At 36.5% G+C, this 12,920-nt stretch overlaps 1 protein-coding gene across 1 annotated transcript in view; it reads right to left on the bottom strand.

Moving 5' to 3' along the window:
* Nucleotides 1–5,792: 5,792 nt before the first annotated feature.
* LOC149794477 (A disintegrin and metalloproteinase with thrombospondin motifs 12-like) overlaps nucleotides 5,793–12,920 on the bottom strand; it is a 46,916-nt gene continuing 39,788 nt past the window's right edge. Inside the window, exons 18-19 of the mRNA XM_089966574.1 lie at nucleotides 10,637–10,759; nucleotides 5,793–6,085 (exon numbers count right to left, since the gene is read on the bottom strand). Coding sequence (XP_089822700.1) covers nucleotides 5,961–6,085; nucleotides 10,637–10,759 — 248 coding nt within the window. The 3' untranslated portion in view covers nucleotides 5,793–5,960. The remainder of the gene's footprint in view (nucleotides 6,086–10,636; nucleotides 10,760–12,920) is intronic.

The raw sequence follows: 12,920 nt of genomic DNA, 5'->3' as shown, positions 1-12,920 counted from the left end.
GTTTCTGTTATTGTGAACAAAAGAGTCCCTCATAGCGTCATGCCTTTAAACACAAATTTGCAAGCCATTGCTGTAAGCGTCACTCTACATAGATTGATTACGTTTTGTTCTATTTACATACCACTAACAACTAACCTAGCATCAAACGAATTAGAAAAACTTGTTCAACAACTTCCCGTACCATTAGTTTTACTCGATATAAGGGACAGAGGTCACAAAGTAGAAGACTTCATTTCTAGACAAGATTTGTGTCTATATAACACCAAATTACCGACATATTTACACCCATGAACGGGTACATACATGTGCATAAATTTGACAATATCTTCTCCTTCGCTGCTTTTGGACTTTGAATGGAAGGTCGCTGATGGCCTTCACAGCAGTGATCACTTTCCAATCTATCTTGAAAATATTAACTCTACGATTGATGACGCAATTCCACAATGGAATACAATGAAAGCCGACTGTAAAACTAGGCTAAATGAGGATTCAGTCTTCAACGTTAATAACCCTATTCAGCATTTTACTTTTATTTAATAGAGATTGCAGAAGAATCCATTCCCAAGTATTCACCGAACTGTAAAAGAACCCCAAAACCTTGGGTCACTAAGGAATGCAAAGAAGCCATTAGACAACACCGAGAAGAACTGAACAAATTTAACCATCGTCCGACGCACGAACATTTAATTAAATACCGTATCCTCCGGACCAAAGCTCGCCGCACAATCTAAGAAAGTAAAAGAGCATCATGGAAGAAATATGTTTCTTCTTTACACTCTTGTTCCGCTATTAAAAAGGTTTGGGTCAGTATCCGCAAAATAATCGGGAAGAGGAAACACAATTCTCTCCGACATCTGAAGCTGAATAATAACAATTTTAGATCAAAACGTGACATAGCAAATATTCTTACTGACAGTCTCTAAACATTCCTCATCGTCTATTCAGAAGCCTTCCAAAGATTCAAACATCAAAAAGAAAACGTCCCGTTTCAATTTCACATCGAGCAGCTGGGAAAGTTAAAACAAACTGTTCTCAATATTGGAGGTTATGGGGGTATTGGAGGTTATGGGGGCTTTTGATAAGGCCCATGATACATCCGTTGGGCCTGACGAAATACATTACCAGTTTTTGAAACACCTTTCAGAATCATCTTTAACATCTCTTTTGAATATCTTCAATGGTATATGGATAACTGATAATGTACCTAAGACTTGAAACGAAGCAACAGTAATACCAGTTCCCAAACCAGGTAAAGATTGCACAGATTCTACCAACTATCGACCCATAGCACTGACAACCTGTGTGTGCACAACAATAGAATAAATGATAAACTATTATTACGAAGGAACATTTGGGTGTGGTTTTCTTTGATTTAGAAAATACCTATGACACGACATGGAAATACGAGATACTAAAGACCTGCACGATCTAGGTCTACAAGGCCGTCTGCCTTACTTATTTTCAAACTTTCTCTCAGACACAGAATTCAAGGTACGAGTGGGCTTTACCCTCTCAGATTTGCAAGAGCAAGAGATGGGTGTGCCCCAGGACAGCATTCTATCTATGACGCTTTTCAACATCAAGATCACTAGCATCACCAAATATTTGGCTCCTAGTGTGGATTGCTCATTATACGTTGATGATTTTCTAATATGTTATCGATCAAAGCACATGCAAACAATTGATAGACAACTACCATAAAATATCAACAAGATTCAAAATTGGGCTAGTAATAACGGTTTCAAATTCTCGAAATCAAAAATTGTATGTATGCATTTCTGACATGTTACGAAGACAACATGATGAATCTAAACTCACGCTGGACAGAGCACATATACCAGTAGTTTAAGAAACAAAGGTTTTAGGTATTATCTACGACAGAAAACTGACTTTATTCCACACCTAAAGAACTTGCAAGCTCAATGCTTAAAATATCTATATCTACTTAAAGCAGATAGGGGTGCTGATAGAAAAGTCATTCTCAATTCATAGGGAACGTTAATTCACTCCAAACTGGACTATACTTGCGTTGTTTATGGTGCAGCTAGGAAGTCATATTTAAAGATGCTTGACCCAATTCATCATCAAGGAATAAAACTCGCTCTGTGAGCATTTAAGACATCACCTTGAGAAAACCTCGCTGAAGCGAATGAACCACCTTTATCGCATGGTAGAGAAATGCTTTCCGACAGGTATAATCTCAAATTAAGATGAAACTCTCTGAACAAGGTTTTTTCAGCTGTTTTTTAACAGAAATACAAAACCTTATACGAAACTAAAACAAATGCCATACCTCCCTTTGCCATTTGAATATCATCCAATCTTGACAGTACAAAAATTGATCGTTCTAAAATTCAGAAAACGTCCATCTCCAAAACCCCTCGCTGGCTACTTAAACAACCAAAAGTACTTACTACGCTACACGATGGGGAAAAAAATATGAGACAAACCCTTCCATGTTCCACAACTCTTCTCAAGAACTCCTCGCCGAATTTGAAAACTACACACGAATTTATACTCATGGAGCAAAGGATGAGGAAAAGGATGCTGCAGCCTTCGTTTGTGGAAAACACAGAACTCTCGATCAACACGAAATAGACCTTGCTCTGTAATATATCGAAAATCAACACATTTTAAACAGCATCATCTTATCCGACTCCATATATCTGTACTTCAGTCACTAGAAAACAGAAAACTGGAGAACCTATTTTTGACCCATGTTCTCGCCGTAAATAATAAGCTGAGTACCTCTCACAACATTGTATACTGTTGATTATCTAGCCATGCTGGTATTAAAGGTAATGAAAAAGCAGACTGCGTTGTTAAAATGTCCCTATCCCTAAAATCATTTGATTTTAAACTTCCGTTTACTGATTTTAATCCAAGTATCATAGAGTCTTCACGTCAGAAATGGCAGGTATCATGGACTGATGCAGTGAATAACAAATTTCATGGATTCAAATCAACCCTAGGACAATGGACTCCATCCTACAGAACCATCCTTAGAGAGCAGGTAGTCATTGCAAGAATTCGAATTGATCATACTTATATAACCCACTCCCACATACCAAAAGGCGAAGACCCAACAGAGTGCGTTATTTGCAATGAATCATGCACTGTTAAGCACATTGTGATGGAGTGTTTCAACCTCCAACCTACGCGCGATCAGTTTTACAATGTGCATGACATGTTTTGTTTAAGTAACTCACATTCATAATCCCGTTTCATTTCATTCTTGATGTTAATCTGGACTTAGCACATTAATGGTCGGCCTTGTCATGAATGGGATTCTTATGACGAAGTATGCATGTACATTTTCTATAGTATTAACCATTGTATTAAAGGATTTGACTTTAATTTCGTGGTCTCAAACGACTTAAATACAAATTGTTATAAATTTAAAAGATGATAAATAATGCCGTATCAATGTCATGTTGTAATTTTTCAGTTTACGACGACGATTATTTAACCTTTTCCTTAATTCGTTAGTTCTTATTCGTATTCATCTGCATCGAAGGGTTTCATTACGTATTTATAATTGTATGCATCTGGTACAAGCTGAGATACGTTTGTAGATCTTCGTAATATTGACATAATAGTGACGGAATTGGTATCTCGCTCTCGGCTGCACATGTAAATTGAATTTCGCTCCCAGCTAGCCGGAAAGCGTCATTACAATCTACCACATAAGCAATATCTTATACTTCTTTCTATTAGTACTGTATAATTTTTAAACTATCGATTTGACGCCAAGCACGAAACCAAACAAATTATAATTGTTCCGTTTTCAATCCGCGATTGCTCCGAAAGATTTACAAATAGTCTTTATTCCCATTACTGACACGTTGTTAACAAACTTTACTTAGCAAAGATCAGTTTTATGTAATGTATATACCGTCCCTTATTTTCAATACCTTTTCATCTGTCATCATTAACATTAACATTCCCCGTTAATCGGGAAGCTTATCGTTACCATCTTGTCGTTTTACTTTGAACTCTTTGGTTTTATATCGCTGGTCGATGCCAAATCTTTTACCACTTTTAAACGATCCTACATGTAATCTTGTGTATGGCGCTAAATAACCTAACAGTGCTGGTGCGCCGAAAAAAATAAATAAATAAATCAATCAATCACTTAGCAAAGATTATCTACATTCATTTTAAATAAACTATATATTAACTGAAATCAGAAGCTACGTTTGTTTATAATTCTTAAAACAGGTAACTTTGAGGGATTGATTCCGAAAAGAATGGTCTTCAGTTTTTATATTGACTTTGAGATCTGATTATTACAACAGGATGGATTACGTTTTCTCCAAACTTTAAAAGTGTCTTAATTTAAGCTTAAGGCATCACATGTAAATTTTCTCAAGTTTTAGTTGATCTGCAAATTATATGTTTTGAAAGCACAATAGTAACAGAAGATTTAATATATATATATATATATATATATATATATATATATATATATATATATATATATATATATATATATATATATATATATATATATATATATATATATATATATATATAAACACACTGAACAAAGTACAGCTCGAACCCCGGATGAGTCATACCAAATACATAAAAATGGTACTAACAGCTGACTCGCTAGGAGCTCAACAATATGAGGTTAGAGTTAGGACTGGTCTTTATGTGACTGAGTGGAACACCATGCAACATGTTTGCGGCATGAGGCCCCAGTGCTAGACATAACTATAAACTGCTACATACTGTAGACATCGTAGCGATATGACTGAACAATTGTTAAAGCTACGTTAAAAATCCAAATCACACACACACTGGAAAAACTAAACCATAAATGTTTTCTCATGTAACATATACTAAGGATGACGCATATGTATTCACTGATCCCCTTGGTTATTCTTTCTTCTGTGATACTACTGAGCAGGCAATAAGACAGATATGGGGTTTAAGGTTTTACAATCATTTTGCTATTTGAGATCGTAATTGCATTTAGTCCTTTCCGTATAATACTCAGGTTTAATGAGTTTCTCGTTTGGAATTTCGATGTTCATAATAATCTTTGTACGTGCAACAAGAAATATTGAAGAAGAAGAAATAATGAACCAATTAAATCTGCTTTACTGTGCACTTGACTTTGACTCTATCCTTGTACTGCCCTTATAATGTATTCACGACTTCAGTTAACATTATTTATACATTTGGATTGATTGTTCATCGGGACTTCGGTAGAGTAAACCCCTGGCTTAGCCTGAAAACTATCTTATTTTTGGTACTATTATGTAACGGAAAGGACAAAAGATCTTTCGCAGCACTCTTTTTTTATCAGTAAGGCTTTTCTGATTTAATACTGGGGACAACTTTATCTAATCAAACAGTCATCATATGTTGCTTTTAATCTCTGTTAAACATTGCTTGTTAAATAATTGATAGGTACAGAGCCATTAATTTTAATTTACGATTGCATCTGACCCATGAATGAAAACGGAGAAAATCACAATTTGTGCATTTGACTGTTACTCAATACTTAATTTTATCTTAGATTTTGTATAGATATCAACAATTTTCTAGTACTTAAAGTGTCTGGTGTACATTATTCACTTGCTGACGTAAGTTCATATTTGCTTCTGTTGCATGATCATGTAGATAAGTAATATCAGGGCCTACTTGCAGATGGTCAGCCTATCCCTTGTATGTACCACGAGGCATTTTGTTCTTATCGCTATATATGTTTGCCACGCATATATTATCATCCATTCCTCCACAGTTATAAGAGCAATAACCTAATCAAAGGTGAACGCAGGTTACAAGGCAATTCCTTTAATCGATACAAGTATTTTTTGTTATCTTCGGAAAACATTTTTATGCATACTGTATCACTAAACCATTTCTTCTTAGCCATTATTATTTACAATATGCACAGTGCAAAGCATATTAGAAGGACATCTCAACATATTTTATTTACTTTTCGTCTACCCTACAATTGTAGCGCCAAAATCGTGGCATGTTTTACAGCAAACATACTCTCGTGAGTGTTGGTCATACGTCGTACACTGTGCACGGTCGCAAGAGTCGTTCCGGTCCCCGTATTCACAGCCTATGAGAATAATAATAATAATAATAATAATAATAATAATAATAATAATAATTAATGCTATTAATAATAATAAAACATTTTTCAGAACTGTAAAATAATGAAAAGGACCGGTAGAAATGTAACTAATATTAGTACATGCATTGCTTTGCATACAACACAAAACGAAACGACATAATTTCACCATCTATCCATCAATATCTATAAAGGTTCCTATTTATTTATTAGCAATATTTGTTTCTAGGAAATGTACCTAATTCAACCTAACTGGCTCTGGACAAACATCATTACCAGTTGTCGAGGAAACAATATTTTAGGCATTATCTTCGACAGAAAACTGACCTTTATTCCACACCTAAAGAACTTGAAAGGTAAATGCTTGAAATCCCTAGATTTACTCAAAGTAGTAGTGCACACTGATTGGGGTGCTGATAGAAAAGTCATTCTCAATTTATATAGAACGTTTATTCGCTCGAAACTTGACTATGGTTGCATTGTTTATGGTTCAGCTTGGAAGGCCTACTTGAAGATGCTTGACCCAATTCATCATCAAGAGATAGGACTCGCTCTAGGAGCTGTTAACACATCACGGGGTGAAAGCATTCTCGCCAAAGCGACAAACCACCTTCATCGCATCGTAGAGAAATACTTTCCGCACAGTATGCCCTCTGAACCCTGCCTTTTCGGCTGTTTTTCAACCCAAATACAAAACCTTGTACGAAAATAAATACACCAAACGCCATAACTTCCTTTGGCATTAGAATATCATCCAGCCTTGACAGTATCAAAATCGATCTTTCCAAAATCTTGAAAATGTCCATCAGTGAATCACCTCCCTGGCTACTTAAACAACCAAAAGTAGTTTTTTAGCTACACGATGGAAACACATCTGAGACAAACCCTTCCATGTTCCACAATTCTTATCATGAACTCCTCACCAAATTAGAAAACTACTCAAGAATTTATGCTGATGGATCAAAGGATGAGGAAAAGGCTGATGCAGCCTTTGTTTGTGCAAAACACACAACACAAGCTTGCTTGCCAAATGGCACATCAATTTTTGCTGCCGAAATCAGAACAATAGATCTTGCTCTGCAATATCTCGAAAACAAACGTATTTTAAACAGCATCATTTTCTCAGAATCCCTATCAGTACTTAAGTCATTACACAGTCGAAAACTGGAGAACCCGTTGTTGAATAATACTCTTGTCAAACATACTGAGCTGAGTATCTCCCACAATATAGTAAACTGCTGCTTACCCAGCCATATTGGTATTATAGGTAATGAAAAAGCAGATCGTGCTGCTAAAATGGCCCTATCCCTAGGACCATCTGATTTTAAAATACCGTATACTGATTTTAAACCAAATATCAAAGAGTCCTTATTTCAGAAATGGAAGGCATCATGGAATAATGCAGTGAATAAAAATCTTCATGCAAGCAAGCCAACCTTATAAGAATGGACTCCATCATCAGAACCATCCGTAGAAAGGAGGTGGTAATTGCAAGAATTCGAATTGGTCATACGCATATAACCCACTCCCACATACTAAAAGGCAAAGACCCACCAGAGTGCGTTTATTTTGAATGAACCATTGACTGTTAAGGACATTATGAAGTGTTTCGACCTAAAACCAACGCGCAATCAGTACCGCAATGTGCATGATATGGAGGTACTTTTTTACACAATAAACGGAACTTGCAATATAGAATTCATGAAAGAAGTAAACATTTATTCTAAACTAGAACTTGTATGCCATCACTGTCACCATTACCGTTACCATCTTTTCCTTTATACTTCAACTCTGGTCGATACGAAACCTCTCACCACTTTTAAATGATCTTACATACAACCTTTTGTATGGCGCTAAATAGCCTAATCGTTCTGATGCGACGTAAAAATATAATCAATCAATCAACCAATTCTAGGAATTGTATGATACAGTTGCAATTCTTTTATTTGATATTTATTAACAAACAAATCAACTATGTCTTTCCTATCTTCACAATATTTCGCGTATTTGTAGTTATGTCATAGACGCTCATAAACGTGTATTAAGGCTTCATTTGCTATTAGGGGTACTCGTGCTGACCTATGTGGCTATGCAAGTTATATCTTTGAAAATAATTACCCACTTTTATGGTTCTTATGCATAAAAATTTCTTACTTTCAAAACGGAATAAATACAGGTAGGAAATATGTGTGGTTTCCTATGCGGAACCTTTTGTCTAAGAAAGAGTAAAAAGATTAAACTTAATTCGGAAGCGCACCATAATTGTTTTCCACGAGGGTACTGGCAAAATTTTGCTCAAAGAATACGGTATACGATAGTTATTCTTTTGCACAAAAAATACGGTATACGATAGTCATTCTTATTTTATCACTTTTAACGAATATATGGCCATAAACTAACAAGCAAAGAAGCGAAAACCAACCACACGTTTAGAAAACTTCAACAAAAACATTTTTCAATAGAGTATTCAAGTGAGCATATAAAAGAACTTACGTATTAAATCCCAAAAAGTCCTATAAGTTACAGTGCAAGTCCAAAATTGTAGAGTATTCGACAAGAATTCTAGCAGTGTTCAGAATTAATTCCATTTTTGAATGTGCTGATGTGCCGATAGTCTTGAATGCACTCTTGTACTAATGTGCCAACAGTCGTCATGTATGACAATGATATACTCCAAAATGTTCTTGAATGAGTTTGCTATAATCCCCAAATAATGATTCAGTCCAAAAATCAAAGAACACTTTGTAATTCCGGTAAATAATGTAAATAATTCCTCTCAAATTAAAAGACCGCTCTGGTGGCCTAGTGGTTAGAGCGTCCTCCTCGGAAGCGGTAGGTTGTGGGTTCGAACCCCGGAGGAGTAATACCAAAGACTTACAAAAATGGTACAACAGCTACCTCGCTTGGCGCTCAGCGTTAAGGGGGATAGTGTTAGGACTGATCGGTCTGATGTCACGATAATGTGACTGGGTGGGATATCGTGTTACGTGTCTGCGGTATGATGCCCAAGTGCTAGACATCACTATAAACTGCCACACTAGAGGCATGGTAGCGATATGACTGAAACATTGTTAAAAGCTACGTTAAAAATCCTAATCGCACACACACACACACACACACACACACATAATCAAATTAAAATTGAACACAACAATAAGATTGATTCTACTTTCGATATTAAAGTATGAATGAGTTATTAAACATAATCAGTTTTAATATAAAAACCTGAAACACATTGTAAGAACCAGGATATGAGTCAAAAGTTCATTTCCAGAAAAGTTTAAGTTAGAAACAGTCTTATATGGATTCAAACTTCTCCGTTGTCTATATAGAAATTTCCATCAAACTGTAAGCAAACTTTGTAGATAGAAAGTTACTAGATTAGAATCAGTACTGTATCCAGAAATCAAACTTAGTAAACATGTTTATACTACGTGACACTAGACATGTAGGCCGAACCCCTACCCTCAATTATGGACAAGGATGAATCACACAATAGCAATTAAATATATAGAACATACAATCATGAGCAAATGCCAACAACAAATACAAACTAAATGTACACAATTACTCACTACCAATAGAACCACATACACTTATTAAACAAACCAAGAAACATACATATGCTTCAACAACATGTGCTTCTGTGATCTATCACTTCACCTAATGTCACAAACTTCCCTCGTCTCAACCGGTTTAAAGGAGCTTTATGGTTTAAAACTTATTAATGTAATTGTAGACGAGAAATAAATATGCAAAGGTTGTCAACTTAAATCAACCGTTTGGTTAACTGTAACATGATTTCCATATTGTCAGAAGTGGCCATATATCGTTGCACCAGCTATCAAGCAAACAACACCGTAGTGTACGTTTGTTTGATATACAAGAGAAGCTTAGGATTCTAAGTTCGTCGTGTTTCATATATATGAAGTACCAAAAAGTGTATAGATACATACATACACACACACACACACACACACACACACACACACATATATATATATATATATATATATATATATATATATATATATATATATATATATATATATATATATATATATATATATATATACATACATACATATGACCAATATTAACAACCTGTAAGATAACGCGTTTCTAAAGATATACTTTCTTTATTTCTCATTCCGTTCGTCTCTGTCATGAAGACGAATGCAACTGTGTAAGCAAGGTATCATTGATTTGCTATTTTGTTTACAGAACCCAATTTAATACATATGCAAGTGTTCATAATCAGCTTTGTGAGCAGATCGGTTCCATACACTAACTAGAAAATTTGACCTTTTCATAAACATCCATTTTAACAGATCAATTATAACTAGGTAGATGTACCCTCTTTTAATCATCTGTATTAGTTCTGCTTTGTTTTTTAACACTTCCTAATCAGATAGATATAGTATTGCTATGCTTGTTTTTTCTGCGTAGATAAGAACATTCAGTGGCATATGTATTTATTGTCAGTGCGTGAAGTGTCTATTCATTTTAGAAATCTTAATGCGTCTAGTTTGCACATACCTGGTATATTCGTTTTGAAGGTAACTTTGCACTTTATGCAGCAGTGGTCTGCATTTTGTCCTGCGTAGCATTCCCGAGGCGTCAGAGTTGCGCACCAAGGAGCCTTATCTCCCCATCGGCAGTCTGAAATATTTGAATTGTTTGGTTGGTTTATATTTTGCAACGGAATGATTAATATGCGATGGTTCTTCCTCGAGACATAAAATTCATTAATTTTACTTACCGTTGAAGCCTAGCTGTAAGACATGTGATCAGTTACACTTCAATTGCCCCCTGCGGTTCCGTGGTTGTAGAATTGTCCTGATGTGTCCTCACTCCGTGTCGTAAGAGGCGACTAAGTAGAAGCAACCTGTTTTGCCGTGGGTTGCGTCCAGTGTCGGGGGAGAAAAGGATCATGGTAGATGAGTAGAGGCTTTACGATGCAATACACTACTTTGGCCTCTACTTGTTCTAGATGGATGGTCAGGATGGGCCCGGTCTCGACAAATCTGCTAGTCAAGCCGAGCCCTGGGAAGTCCTTATTTATTCGCTCACATTCTTTTTATCTTTCACCTTGTATTTCTCTTCATAGCACCGTTGCCCCTACAGTCTATCCATTTTGCTTTCCCTTTCTCAAGTCTTAGAAGACTTCCTAGAAGGCGGTGGCTTAATGGGTCAATCAGGAGGTAATGTTACCGACCCTAGAAGGCGGTGGCTTCACGGGTCAATCATAGGTAATTTTATCAACTGAGTATAGCATATGTGTATCCCTGGCACTTGACAAGTTTCCCCTTGTTGACCTCCAAGGTGGGCGGGGAGCAGGGGTGCTGAATTTTAAACAACCCAAAATCGAAAATCAATAAAAAATCAGCACAAACGTACAAAAACTGTACCAGACTCGGATGACGAACCATATAGTTTTGAGTCATTTCCACGATTCATGGTTATACAATCTAAAGATGCCTAAAAACCGCTTGCCGCACTCTTTCCCTTTGGTATTGAAAAGACAATTACGGAACCAGTGGAACACCAAAAAGAGTTTAAAAAATTGAAATAGGGTTGCCTTCTTGTTGAGTGTGAGCGACGTGATCAAACAGAAAATATCAAGAAAATGAAAACAAAATTCTTCGATATTCCAGTGACCTCATTCGCTCACACAACACTCAATACGTCAAAATTAATGATTCGCTGTCGTGACTTGACTGGAGTCAGCGTCACAGATATCCTTGAAGGGATGACAAACGAAGCTGTCACTGCAGTCTGTAGACTACGTTTTAAATGCAATAACAATCTGCAGGACACCAACACCAGTGTAATCAGCTTCAACAAACCAACGTTACCCAGAGTGGTCAATGTTGGATTTTTGCAAGTGAAGGTGGAGATCTACATACCGAACACCCTTTGATGCTATAAGTGTCAGAAATATGGCCATAACGAAGACCGCTGCTCAAAAAGTTAAATATGTGACCGATGAGGAGACCATTCACAGCAGGAATATAATTGTAGAGCAACTCTGCATTGTGTCCACTGTGGTAAGGAGCACTACGCCGATTTCAAGGATTGTGATACTTGGAAACAGAAGAAGGAAATACAGAGGGTAACGTACACATCTGCCATTCCCTATCCAGAGGCAGAACCCTTATACAGGCCAAAACAGCCTATCATGGACTATACTTATCCACTGCAGTGAAGACAAATCCCAAAGAAAACAATGACGCTCAAACACGGACAGATTTACCCGACCTAACACCTACTCCACCAACCTTCAATACTACCCACCACCGAAATCACCAAGGAATACAAACAAATCTCAAGGAAATAGGCATCAAAAGGGGTCAGATGACCCCATCAAACTCTATAACAGGTTTGGAGACATTGAGAGCATGGATGCAGAAGAAACTGCTCCATGCTCTCAATGTAGCTCCAGACCTACCAGCAAAAATTCCATATCCGTACTTCCTCCAGAGAAAATAACACACAGATTGCCTCCGCGAAAGGCTTAACTTAGCTCCACAATCTTCAATTTAATTTATAATGAAGAACACCGTCATACAATGGAACTGTCGAAGACTTAAAGTCAACTATAATAACATTCTCCTACTTTTAAACAAACATGATCCTGTAGTACAATGCCTTCATGAAACATGCGTGAAAGATACAGATAACATCACACTTAAAAAATCTTCTACCTGCTTAACACCTACTTTCAAAATATTGACAGGGCCTCAGGAGGAGTTTCTGTTGTTGTGAACAATAGAACACCTCATAGCGTCATCCCTTTAAGCACGAATGTGCAAGTTATTGC

The sequence above is a fragment of the Sinohyriopsis cumingii genome, chromosome 8, assembly GCF_028554795.1.
Source record: "Sinohyriopsis cumingii isolate HCF-2022 chromosome 8, ASM2855479v2, whole genome shotgun sequence".
Classification (NCBI taxonomy): domain Eukaryota; kingdom Metazoa; phylum Mollusca; class Bivalvia; order Unionida; family Unionidae; genus Sinohyriopsis; species Sinohyriopsis cumingii.
The sequence above is the reverse complement of the archived record's forward strand: the minus strand, read 5'-3'. Positions and strand labels throughout refer to the sequence as shown.